At 39.9% G+C, this 13,423-nt stretch overlaps 1 protein-coding gene across 3 annotated transcripts in view; it reads left to right on the top strand.

Moving 5' to 3' along the window:
- Positions 1-13,423, top strand: part of ADAMTS3 (ADAM metallopeptidase with thrombospondin type 1 motif 3) — a 228,786-nt gene that overhangs the window by 195,122 nt on the left and 20,241 nt on the right. For all 3 annotated transcript variants that reach the window (XM_042871526.1, XM_042871525.1, XM_042871524.1), the window contains 5 exons: positions 6,326-6,409; positions 7,998-8,154; positions 10,258-10,363; positions 11,295-11,438; positions 12,935-13,067. In XM_042871526.1, coding sequence (XP_042727460.1) covers positions 6,326-6,409; positions 7,998-8,154; positions 10,258-10,363; positions 11,295-11,438; positions 12,935-13,067 — 624 coding nt within the window. The remainder of the gene's footprint in view (positions 1-6,325; positions 6,410-7,997; positions 8,155-10,257; positions 10,364-11,294; positions 11,439-12,934; positions 13,068-13,423) is intronic.

Below are 13,423 nucleotides of genomic sequence, written 5' to 3'. Positions count from 1 at the left end.
AAGAGGTAACCAACAGACTTTTTAAAGCAATCTCTTAAAAAAAAGCTTGATGTTTTCAGCACTATTTCCCTAGATTTGAGATACAGTGTCTCCTGTGTTAGTCATGTGACATTTGTTACTCACTTGGTAGTTACTTAAGATGAAGTTTCCCTGGATTAAAATAACTGAGATCAGAAAGATAGGCACACAGGATACCAGGTAATACTGTGGGATTCTAAACAAGTTTGGGCTTGTCAGTATTTATGTCTTTCTATTTTTTTCTTCTTGAGAGTAAACCAAAATTAGCTAGTAGAGTGGTACTTCTGTGCATCATTCATTCTCAAATTGCAGACCGAATTCCAGTTCTGGCAATCACTGTCCACTGAGCACAGCAGCTTTGAGGATGTCACCTTTCTAAATAATAATTCTGCAATTTTGTCCATTAATATAGCAGAGAAAAACATGTCCACGTTTAATTTTATTTCTTGTGCAAAAAACATTTCAAGGAGGTGACTATTGAAGCTGCTTAGTGCTGAAGTTTACAGAAGCTTTATGATTCACCTCGGTAGGAAAAGACAGTGCCAGAAATGTCTACACCTTTATACCTGCAGCTCTTTATCTCCATCAAAACTTTATCTCTCTTAGCTTCTTTTTTTATAATATGGATAGGACCACCATGAATTTTAGAGTCTTTCATTCACTTCAACTAGAAGTGCATAGCAGGGCCTAAACACACTGAGATATCTGACTTTGTCTGTTTCTAACCTGATCACCTGCTTGAATGTTACCAACATGGATAAAGGAGAAAAGGTTCATTGAGGCCCATTCTTCTGTGAGCTGTTCCACATGGAAATGAGAGCTAATGCTGGTGACTGAGTACAGCGTAAATTAGCAGGTAATCTGCAGGTGGATCTGCTGGACTTTTCTTGCTAGAAGTATTTCAGAAATGTCAGTTACAGATTTTCCCTGAGCAGTAGCTCATGACTATGCTAAACTGCACAGATCATTGACGTTACTGAATAACGTGAAATAGGAGCTAAGATAGTTCGGGCAAACATGGAAGCAAGAGAATATTTGCATCTAGAAGGTTTGAGATTAAAAGTTATGCCTGAGAGTAAAAAATTAACCTTGATACAAGACTTGCAAGGAATTGTTTTCTTTTTATCATACACCTCACTGATCATCAGCACAAACATGATTTTTGAGCAATCTTCTCTTTATGTTACCAGATAAGGGATCTTGAAATAAGCAGTCATTGAGTGTTGTATTTAGAAGTTGTCATCTCCTCTGTGCCTTAATTCTGATCGTTGGCCACCGATGTTGTGGAAGAATTAACAGATGTGAGGTGTTATAAGCATGTCTTTGTTCTTTGCATGAATTAATGCAGAGCATTGCTGGCAGGAAATGAAAAAAATCTGTTGTATTGTTTTTTCTTTCCGAAATAAATCTTCACTGAAGAAGATTTCAGAATATTGGCTTTTTAGTCTTAAAAGCATTTAGCTTTGCAAACAGTGGAACTGAAACATGGTTGAGTTGTGTGTTTTCTTAAACGTCAATGGCTCCATCTACTGGGAGTACTTCCCCATACAGTACCAGTGCAAGGTGAAAGACCTCATCCTTCAGGAGCTATAGGTCAATTACAGTGAAGATTGCTACTTTTTTTTTTTTTTAGATTTAATGGTATTTTATAACAACTAGGCTTTCCTGTCAAGATTTTAATAACGTAATAGTTGTTACAAGACTTAAAAAACATGCAGTGGAAACAGGAAATGAGGGAAAAAAAACCCATATTGCAAAAAAAGCAGATTCAGATGACAGACACAGAAGCATACAAAGCTTTTAAAAATTATTTTGAGGACATGTGTATAACGTTGCCAAAAAAGCCCTAACTGAGCACTGTTCCTACCAGTTCTTTTCACTCTGCTGAGTGGTGTTCTGGGAGGCACAGCAGTACTGCGAAACTACTTGTGACTGCAGCAGTCTCACTGCTGACAGCTGGACTACAGGTTGTGTGTTCAGTTGGGAGAGACCGCTTGTGTTCTCTCACTTGAAACTTTGAATTGTCATTTCCCAGCCTGGTTTTCTGTGGAAAAGCAGGCATTTTCTCACATTTCCAGATCACAGTGAGTACTGAGGGATGTTCTTTATCAGCAAATAGCCTATTCTGTAGATAGTGACAAAGATTGTAACTTACCTTGTTGTCTGTCAAGGTTATGGGTTGGGAGAGCTATTTCTATACTTTCTCCTATGTATTAGTTTGTCAGTTTTAATTTAATTTTGCCCCTAGCTTTTGATAAAGAGCTCATCTCACTCCTTGCTTTTTAATCTAGTGGTTTGTACCTATGTGTAGTCAATAGATCAATAAAAGGCTGTATTGTCAAGCTATTCAATTTCCAGTGATGCGAGCAGTACAGTGGATGATGTTATTCATCATTAGATTCTGAATTACTCAACTTTCCTGCTAATCAATAAACTGCACTTCCCCCTGCACAAGTCAGACATGGAAAAGTAAGTAGTTTTATCAAGGCAGAAAGTCCTTGAAGCTGTATTGCCCCCCAAATCCAAGGACAGTCAAATGAAACATTTGGTGTAAGGAGAGAGGAGCTTACTGTAACTGAGCAGAGGAAAATGTCAGCACATTTCTTTGGGTTAACCTGTAGCCCCTGCCTGCACACCATGAAGGGAGGGAGGGTGGGCAACCATGAATAGGAATTGCACAGTACCTGCACAAAAGCAACTGTACATCTCTGCTTTCTGTCTGTCTCAAATTTGAAAGGCCAGCTACTAAGAGCACATTTGATTTCACATCTTTGATTTCGTCACTGCAGTTTACAAGTACATCAGTTTAGGAATGTGGGTTCACCCTTGGCATTCATAATGTGTAGAGAGGTGAGTGTCCACAAAGGCCCTGAAATCCCTTGGTTTGCAGTTATCTCCATTTTCCAGTACTTCTTACTGTAGCTGTAGGGTTTCCTGCCAGGTACATTTATGTTGTCTGTTTGAATGATTATCCATTTAGTAAACAGATATGTCCCATATGTGGAGTCTCCCACTTGTCACCACTGTCCCAAGCAGAGCACTGATTTACTTCTTGTGTATATTACTATTGAATTCAGCCTAATCACTTTTTCCTTTTAAATACTGCACCAGAATCCGCATGGCCAGCTGGACATCTGTGATATGTTTCCCAAGTTCAGCTTAGACAAATCAAGCTTCCTGGGGTATGATTTATATATGCATTTTGTACCAGTACCAGTATCTTGGAATGTAATTTGTTTTGCCAATATAACCACAGCATAGATGCAATTACAGCAGTCTGAAAGCGCTACAGTCTACACTGACAGTTTTCAGCACTTGCTTTGATTTGTGGCCTTCTAGCAAGGTTACAGGTTTCCAAAATTTCCTGTGTCTAGGTCAAGAGAGCATATATGAGCTTGCTCCTCATGGGAATCCTGCAATGCATCCTTCCAAAGCAGTCCATAGAAAAAGGTGTTGTAGAAAAGTGTTGAGGAAGACTTGAAACTTTCAGTTGGTTCCAGGATCCTTTATGTCTTTTTGAAGGTCACTTCTGGGAAGCTTGTTGTTTCTTGGCGCAAGGGAAGTTGTGAACGTTTTTCTGAGATGAACTTTGGTGGAAGCAATACTATTGCATTGCTAAGGAGAAAATATGAATAATTGAACTTTGGAATAATTGCTTCATGAGGCGAGCAGTCTAAGCTGTGTGCTCATTTCTTGTAAAACTATCCTGCTGACAGTCTGTTCTCAGTTAGTCCTAAAAGGGATTGCATTTTTTAAAACCATGGACTGAAATCATTGTGCCAGGTCCCACAAACTGGACAACTCAGAACAACCTTTTTTGCCTCAGGGGAAGGGGAAAGTTTTGTTTAGCCTAAGTAAAAAAAAAAAATAAAAAATCTCTAAATATTGCTCAAATATACCAACCTTGCTCCAAACAGTGGTATTTACTTTTCACCGATTACCCATAATATAATATTTATTCTATTTTGATGGGAATAAGTAACTTCATTGATGAGCTGCAGATGTTTTAGCTCCCTAATTCATACTCTGGTGAAAGGACATTTCTCACCTTACCAGGCACAAAGAAAGTCCTCAAGAGGAACAATTTCTGACCTGTCATCTACACGATTTTTTTAAAACTTAAATTCCACTAATACTCTATTTAGAATTATGCGGTTACTTTTGTACTAATTTGACTTTAAAGATCAGAGCAGCAGCATTTGTTGCTTCTGAAATAAATTATTCAAAACTAAAACCAGAAGAGGAGGCTCAGGGGAGACCTTATTGCTCTCTATAACTTCCTGAAGGGAGGTTGTAGTGAGCTGGGGGTCGGCCTCTTCTCTCGTGTCATTAGTGATAGGACCAGGGGGAATGGTTTCAAGCTACGGCAGAGGAGATTCAGGCTGGACATGAGGAAGTATTACTTTTCAGAAAGGGTGGTCAGGCACTGGAATGGACTGCCCAGGGAGGTGGTGGAGTCACCGACCCTGGGGGTGTTCAAGGAAAGACTGGATGTTGTGTTGAGGGACATGGTTTAGTAGGAGCTATTGGGAATAGGTGAACGGTTGGACTGGGTGATCTTTTAGGTCTTTTCCAACCTTAGTGATTCTATGATTCTATGATTCTAAAACAACAGTGAAAAATTTCAGCTGTTTGGTGAACAGTGGAACTGCTACATTACCTCTGGATGTCTGTCCTATGGCTGTGCTCTCTAATGGGATATAAGCTGTTCTCATTATGGGAGTGTTGAAGAGCTTCTGTGTGCATACTCTGAGCTTCCTTTCCTGCATGTAGGGGAGAACATTCAGTTTTTGCTTGCATGGGAGCAGTAGTAACATTGTTATTTCCAGTAAACTGCTTACTTTCCTCAAATCTTCTACATACTTGATTTCTTCAAGGTCTTTGTAGTTTTGCAAGTGTTGCTGGAAAGCAATCAACAGGCCCCAAATGTACTGGGACACTAGCACTGACAGAAGGAGCAAGTATCTGATCTTTATTTCATTTGGAAATCAAACTAAAAACAGTGACATAAAAATTCTGTCTTTAAACGTTGTGCGTAGACCTCATTGGAGACCTCTGCAAACCTTATTTCATGCAAAGCCATGGACTCTTTTGTGAGGGCTCTTTGTGAGATTTTAGTTTTTCCTGTGTGTTTTCTACAGCCCTTGAAGATGAGAGTTTTGATGTCTCATGAGGATGTCTTATATATGGGTGTTTTCTCTGGCTAGCAGTTGTTTTTAATGTGCATAGTAAGTCTTTCCAGATCCTGTAAATGTTACATGCTTTCATGCAGTTGGTGAACTTTTAAAATGGAATGTGTTGACTTGCAGAAATTGAGTGTATTTGGAGATATCATTATTCTGTGAGGTATACTTCAGAGTTTATGTCTCTGGCAATGCTGTTGACTTTAAAACTTTTAGATGAGAACATCCAAAGCATTTCTGGGATTTGGAAAGACTTTGCCCATTAATTTTAAGATTGATCTAGAATCAGGACTATTATTCAGATCTTTAAAGCTAAACACATGCTTACATGTGTGCAGAAATGGAGTCGCATTGATCGTGTCGTTGTCTGAATATTCTGCCTTCCCAACCTAGAGCTTCAAAATGCAGAAATGGCCTTAAGTCAAATCCTCAAGTATTTTCTGAGGACAGACCTATGCTGAACTTAATGGCATATTTCCTTGAGCGAAAGCTACTGGCAGAAGAATCTTTTACAAAATGAAAAATATGCGCTCCTTCTCCCCACTGAAATATTCATCCCATGTGTTTAAAATGATTGAATTGAGACAAATGGTTGACGAAGCAAATAGGAACAGGATCTGGAGTTCATCCACAGTTAGAGTGGCCAGATGGCAGAGCAGAAGTGGCCATGTGGGCTGAATGGTGATGGTTTTATCTGTTGTTAATGCAAACTCTTAAATGCTTTTAAATCCCTCAGTGAATGTGACCATACTGCAATAGCCTTGCTTTCAGGAATAACTTCATTTTCCTCATCATGTTTATCAAACAAGTGAAATTAAGCATTTAGACAAGTATTTGCTGGGTTTGTAGTCTTTCTTTCTCCAAACAATTTTTCTGTTGGCTCTGATCCAAAGGCCATTAAATTTGAGAGGAGTCTTGAAATGTGCTTCAGAAAGTTCTCAGTGAGGGAGTGCGTGATGACAGGAAGTATAGTCTACATTTCTCACTGCATGGAAGTGATTTGAGACTTGAATCCTCCTCTGAGAAAAATAGTGGTTGAAGCTCTTGAGATAACAGATACATGGCCTTGGAAGTTCCCTTTGTATCATCCATGTCTTTTTAAGTTTTCCTTTCTATTTTCTCAGGTGAATGAAATTTACCATGATGAATCCTTGGGTGTTCACATAAATGTTGTGCTGGTCCGAATGATCATGCTGGGGTATGCAAAGGTAAGCAAGCCTCCAAACCAGTTCTTTGCATTCATAGTCTTTGTAATCATAGTCCATAGGAACTACATGAGCAGCTGTGGAAGCAGAAGTCTACCAAAGTGTAAATTCCAGGGAGCTGCCTCCTTTTTCAACACATGCTAAATGTGCTTGTGCTCGCATTCCTGCAATGAGCCTTCACTGTCCCTTTTTGTGAAGAGTGGTGTAGAACGGGCTGCACTGTCACTTTGCACTTTATTTATCACTAAGAAGCTGGAAGACTGCAGCAATCAAATATTTTTGTCATATCGGATGGATTCATTCCACTGGAAAGCTCCTTTTCCAGTGTATTTTCTTAATGTCACCAACTATCTGTGCTTAAATGCAAGATTGCAGTGATTGGTGCAGTACCTGTGAGGACTCTTGCTTCAAGAGACAGAAGTGATTAGTTCTGCCCCTATCCTGCTGATGCTGAGGGATAGGCTGAGAGGACGTGGGGGGCACGTCAGCCCACTGCAGTCTCACTCCAGGGGCTTGGGCTTGCAGCCTGACTTTTTGCCCTCATGAGTCCTCAGGGAAGAAAATGACTTTAGTGGTGGCAATCAAGTTGACTGATCAACACAGCTTGCTGCTGCCCTGTCTCCATGCAGTCTTCTATGGTAACTATCTCCTTTTCTCATTGTGCTGTACACTCCTTTTACTGAGTCACAGCATACTCCTCCACTTTCTGCCTTAGACTTGCTTGTGCCAACGTGTTGATTGTTGGTAAAATACATTCACAGAGCTTTGAAACAAATACTTGTTATGTTGTTCAGGATGAGAATGTTCTAAGTGCTGTTTGAGGTTTGATAAAGATCATGTCCCTTCCATCTAACTCATGCACTGAATTTGAGCCTGCTTTGATGTTTGCCTTGTAATTAAATTTGGTCACTTCCTTTTGAAGCATTGAGGTTGTAGACATACTGTGTAGTGAAAGCCTCAAAAAACAGATGGCTAATCTGTATTAATCAGTACAGATTTACTGGTGCTATGGTGTTTTATACCAGTTGAGGCATTGTACTCTGTGTTTATGTTATTCACTTCCTCCACACAGGCTGTGTGTTGTCACTCCACTCTCATTTAATTAAACTGAGTCACATTGTCTTCTGACATTTATCCTGCATATTACAGGCTTTATCTAGATATTATTCAGGAATGTTGCACAGAAGGGCCATTATTTGTCACCCTTTTAATAGAGAATATAAATGCTTGTTACACTGTCTTTTAAAAAAATCCTAAATATGTGCTATTACATATGTACATTCACTGTTACATACAGGTATATTGATATTAGCAGTAGCACTCTGATTTGGCAACTCTTGTACGTTTCCTTGTCTCTGCCTGGGGATCTAGGACAAGAAAGCTAGGAGAGAGTATCAGTCCTCTTTAATGGATCAGTCAATGTCCAGTGTATTCATTTTCTTTTCTCATATCAAAGAGGATTACTATGACTTAGACTGATAGTGAAATTGGGAAGGAAAAACAGGAACATGGCTGGTTCTTCAAGAAAATCAAAACTTGACTGAATTTCTTACCTTTAGAATATCCTGGTTCTAATATATTGCTTTTTCAGTCCATTAGCTTGATTGAAAGGGGGAATCCCTCGAGAAGCCTGGAGAATGTTTGCCGCTGGGCGTACCAGCAGCAGAAGTCAGACCCCAATCACTCTGAGCACCATGATCATGCCATCTTCTTGACTAGGCAAGATTTTGGGCCTGCTGGTATGCAAGGTAATGCAGCTGACGTGAAGCAAAAGTATCGGGACTTTGGGGTTTTTGTCTGTGTGTGTCTAGTGCCTGACAGAAAAGGAGAAAAAAATGAAAATTGCATTGTTGTGTGACCCAGAGAGATTAAGGAATGTAGGCATTGATTCAGAAAATACCTGAAGTGTTCAATTTTAAAGATAGATTGAAACCTGATTCTGTTCAGGAAAGCGTGTACACTCATAGCTTTCAGTTTCCTATTCTGGCTTTAGAAAAGGCCCATATGGACAGTCTAAGCATGTACTTGCTAGTACACTGTGAAGAGAAAGTACTCACTCTATTTCATTTTACATGCTTTTTTAAAAATCAGGTAGACCTTGCCACTTATATCTAACTGCAACAGATTAAATCTTACCTTATAGTATGTAAATAACTGTTGCCTTCTTCAGACAAATATATTTTTGCATGTGCATGCAGGGCACATGAGGAATTCTCAGTGTACTTTGCATTCCACTTTGTTTTTATTTTACCGCATCACTCCCAGTAGATTTTTTTTCTAACTAGCTTTTTACCTCGTTTGATAGCTGCATTAGTCCTTTTTGCTCAAGGAATTAATGGTAATTGAAAGTAAATTCACAAAGCATGATTTATGTCAGTGCAGAAAAATAGGAGTCTGGGTGAGACTTCTGAAGTGTTACTGCTCTGTGCAGCATTGCAAACTAGTCCTGTTTTTTATTTCTTTAGTTCTCATGTAGTTGCATTCAGAATATGCACCCTGTAATCATTTACCCAGACCAAACTAGCACTCATCTTGTATGCTGTGGTCTGTGGTAGGACTAAGGGCTCCTCTTAGCAGAAACATTGTGGGTTTGTGTGCTTCTTTTTTCTGCTTGCAGGTGGAAAAAAAGGACTAGAAAACAGAGCAGTTTCTGAAACAAAGCTGTCCAACTAAATGTGATGGCCTTCACTGCAAAAAATCTAACACTATACAGTCAGAAATGTCCTCTGTCTTCCATGTCTCAGTTTCCTCAAACACACTGTTTCCCTTCTGAATGTTCTCTATATCTGTTGCTAGAAGGATAAAATCCTCTAGCTCCTCCTGGTACTTGAGCCACATGCCCAGCTCCGGTGCTGCTCTGCAAATGGTTCTTTGGCTTCATTCTCTCTGTCAGCCTTCATAGTCTCTTCTAGTGCGATGCCCAGTTTCTTTGCCTTTGATACAAATCCTGCAACTTCTCTTGGAAAAATAGGCCCCCATTCATTATCTACTCATGGAAAAGCAGTAAGATACGTGGTTTAGCATGGTATCATTCAGGTCTAATGTGCAGAATTTGCCAATTTTTGCTTAGTACAAGGTAAGAGAGACCTGCTTTTAGTCAGAAATACCCTTTATTAAGAAGGCTTTTCAGATTTTATGCTGGTGAGCTCTTACTGAGGCATGAGTCTGCTTCTTCACATAGCTTTTTGAAAAATGTGCCATGTTCTGACCATCTGGCTAGAGATTTTGTAGATGTCTATGTTCAGTTCCTTCATCTTTCAGGGTGAGGCAAGAGTCCTGAGTCCTCATTCATGTCTGGACTTGCATTCCAGAATGAGATCTTAGGCAGTCTCCCTACCTTCAGATTTTGGCTTTTGCTGAGGACAAGGCATGTAATATTTACTAAGCAGTAATTACATGATGGTATTAATATAAATACATACAAACGAATGAAAAAAACTCTGTCTTTTAATTGAATGGGAATCTTCTGCATTTTTTTTTATGAGTGTAAGTGCCTGAAGTAATCTAGAAGTATGCAGAATCAAACCAAGTTTGTCAGAGCCATTAACACTGACAGGAATTGCAAAGACAGGAGAAATTGACAATCAGAGGAAGAGAATCCTTGGTTCTTCTCTGGTAGTAAATTTACTGGGGTGTCAAGTGGAACAGGCTGTTCAGAAAAGCTACAGATGCCCCATCCCTGCAGATGCTTAAGGCCAGGTTGGATGGGACCCTGGGCAGCCTGATCTGGTGGGTAGTAACCAGCTGCGTGTTGGAACTGAGTGGGATTTAATTTCTCTTCCAACCCAAGCCATTCTATGATTCTATGAAATGTAATGGGTAAAGCAGTCAGACATGATTTCTCTCAATAGGATATGCTCCTGTTACTGGCATGTGTCACCCGGTCCGAAGCTGTACTCTCAACCATGAGGATGGGTTTTCATCAGCTTTTGTTGTTGCTCATGAAACTGGTCACGTGTAAGTCTAACATAAAATTAGATTAACAATATGGTGCTGCATCTCCTTTTTACTTAAAGTGATTTAATTTTAATGGCTATATGACAGCCATCCGAATAATATTATCATCATGGAACGCATCGGTGGTTTTAGCAATGAATAAGTAAGCGAGGGAAGAAGACAAAGGAAAGAGAGAGCAGGAACCCATTTTCTTTAGGGTGATGGTGAGATAATTACGAAAGAAACCTGGAAAGCCCAAGCAGTGGAGACGGTAGCTTACCAAGCATCCTTAAAATTCTTTCTTCTCATTGACTGAAAGTGCTGATTTGTTAATTTTATACTTCTTAAGGAGTGATAAAATGTTAGGCTGAGAATAATTGATTCAGGGAAAGATCTCTGTCAACTGCTGGGTGAATTAATGTTGTCTTTAAGTAGTGCAGGCTTCTTGTTCAGCTCAGTGGGCTCTGTTGTTGTTTTTGTCCAGAGTAATGTAGGAGGAGTTTAGCCAAATGTGAGGTGACCATGTCACTTGCCCGATAAGCTGCACCAGATGCACACTTCTGGAAATTTATTATGCTAACTTAGTTAGCTCTTTGGATGCACAGCATTACAACCGAGTGTTAGCTCGATGTATAAGTAGGTGCTTTTGATAAATGAGTATACAGTCATGAGTAATTAAATGTCTGAATGAGATGCTCAGTGGTAAGCAGAACTGCCGTTTTCTGTTATCCAATGTAGAAATCATCATCTAATTAGTTAGTTTCTAGAGTATTTAGAGTCCTTATATTTTGACATCAAAGTTCTATTTGAAAAGCAGGTGATATCTGTAGCATGCAGAGAACAATTTCATCTTGAATGACTACATTTGCATGAGAAACTGTTTTCTTTACAGCTGTACTACCAGTTGAAAAGTAGAAACTGCTGAAGCTCTGATACCAATTCTTTGTTTCAGGCTGGGAATGGAGCATGATGGGCAAGGGAACAGATGTGGGGATGAGACAGCAATGGGGAGTGTTATGGCTCCCTTGGTGCAGGCTGCCTTTCATCGTTACCACTGGTCCAGATGCAGTGGCCAAGAACTCAAAAGATATATACAGTAAGAACTTATTAGCACTCATTGATGGTGGTTTTACTAAAGGAAACAGAAGTCTTTGCAGTTCCCTGAGATGTGGGGCCAGTGGGCTGCCCTCCATCAGAGAGCAAAGAAGAGAAACAATCCTCAAGTGTCATAAATTGAACCCTTGTCTGTGGAAGTCTCTTTTATAAACACAGTGGTACTGAGGCTTCACAGATAGGAAGGAATGGGATCCTCTTGTGTAGGCTGCTCTCCTTCCAAACAGATATACAGAGGAATTCCAGTAGGCTTCCCTGTCCATCACTGCAGCAGCAGTGAGGAAGAGGAACCTCCATTTCTGGCTCTCCCCAGTAATACAGTTTTCTGATCACCTTTGGTGCCATGCATCTATATTAGAAAAGCAAAATCAGGAACAGTGCATCCTCACCTACAGTTTTACACAACACTCGTTGCACCTTCTGGGAATGGTACCGGGTGTCTGTCTGGAAGACTTTATTTAAGGAAGTTGGTGTTTTTCCTACATTTTTTATTTCTGTACAAGTGGTTTTGTGAAACTGGGAAGATGAAGCCCTAAGCTGAGAAGAACTAGTAAAATTTGTGGAAGAGAGAAAATGCAACATGAATGTCACTGAATTAGGGAGAAAAGGGAAACAGAGAGCATAGGAGTGATGTCTCCCTGTATTTATGTGCATAGTCTCCCATGTAAATGCTTTCTCATCCAGTTCTTACTCCTTTATTGCGAATAACTGGTTTTACTCCTTTATTGCGAATAACTGGTTTTGCAAGTCAGAACTGAGTGAAAACTTAAATTGACCCACTATGGCATGGATTCCAATGAGGAATCCCATCAGTAACCTGAAGCATCAAATTTTACATCAAGACCTTTGAGATTAAAATGGAATTTTATCCTTGTGCAGGAAGAGCAGCCCACCAAAAGTTTAACAGGAATGAGTAAAAAGCAGGCCTTATTCTTGCCCTTTGCATAACCTGTTTTTTGTCCCTGTGTATGCTGTAGATTTCAGGTAAGAGGGCCTGTTCTCAGACTACTGTTCTATTTTAAAGCCCCGTAAAGTCAGTGGAAAGGCTCACTCTGACTACAGAAGGTGTATAATCCTTATATTGGGATTATATAGGATTCATGTTACAGTTTGAAGCACATTGAAATGTTGCCTTTTGGAACTGAGAATTGAGAAGTGCTTGTTTTCTGTCTCTGGTGATGGGAAAACAAAGTGCAAATTCTACACGTACCATTAGATCAGGGAAGGGCGGGAGATGCTTCTCCTCAGTATCCAGCAAATGCAGGGATTCTGTAGGATCTTCTCATCCAGTGCTCAGTCACATTTCACTGAGCAGTATTCTAGGGAAGGGGCTGTTAGTGCTTCAGGTAACAATAACAGGTTTGAGAAAATGAATATTGTCACAATATTGACATCTCAGAATGAAGAGTTTGATTGTATTGATAAAAAAAAAACAATTACTACATTTTCTCACTATCTTTTCTGTGCATCTTTCCACAGCTCTTACGACTGTCTTCTTGACGATCCTTTTGAACATGATTGGCCCAAGCTCCCTGAACTGCCAGGCATCAATTATTCCATGGATGAACAGTGCCGCTTTGATTTTGGTGTTGGCTATAAAATGTGCACAGCGGTATGTCCAAGGCAGTCATTGCAAACACAAACATTCATTTCAGCAAGTTGGTGTTTGGCCTTACTTAATAGTTGCAATGTATTTTCTCACAATTAAAGATCAGTTAATGGAGTAGTTTAAGCAGATACAATAAAGAAGGAGAGAGATATTTATGGGTGAAAGCCAGAGCCAGTCATCTGAGTCATTTGGTATAGCAGTCAAGAGGACAGCAGCGTGGTCTACATGACACAGACTTGTGGCAGCAAGCCTGTGATCCCAAGAAAGAAAGGGAGAAAACTAATTTTCCTCCCACTTCTGGGCATCTCCTCCTTCCTTCAGCACCAGAGGATGTGGGGAGTAATCATTGCCATTTTCTT

The sequence above is a fragment of the Lagopus leucura genome, unplaced genomic scaffold, assembly GCF_019238085.1.
Source record: "Lagopus leucura isolate 7727_CA_CO unplaced genomic scaffold, USGS_WTPT01 Super-Scaffold_100004, whole genome shotgun sequence".
Lineage (NCBI taxonomy): Eukaryota > Metazoa > Chordata > Aves > Galliformes > Phasianidae > Lagopus > Lagopus leucura.
This window is presented reverse-complemented; position numbering and strand designations above follow the sequence as displayed.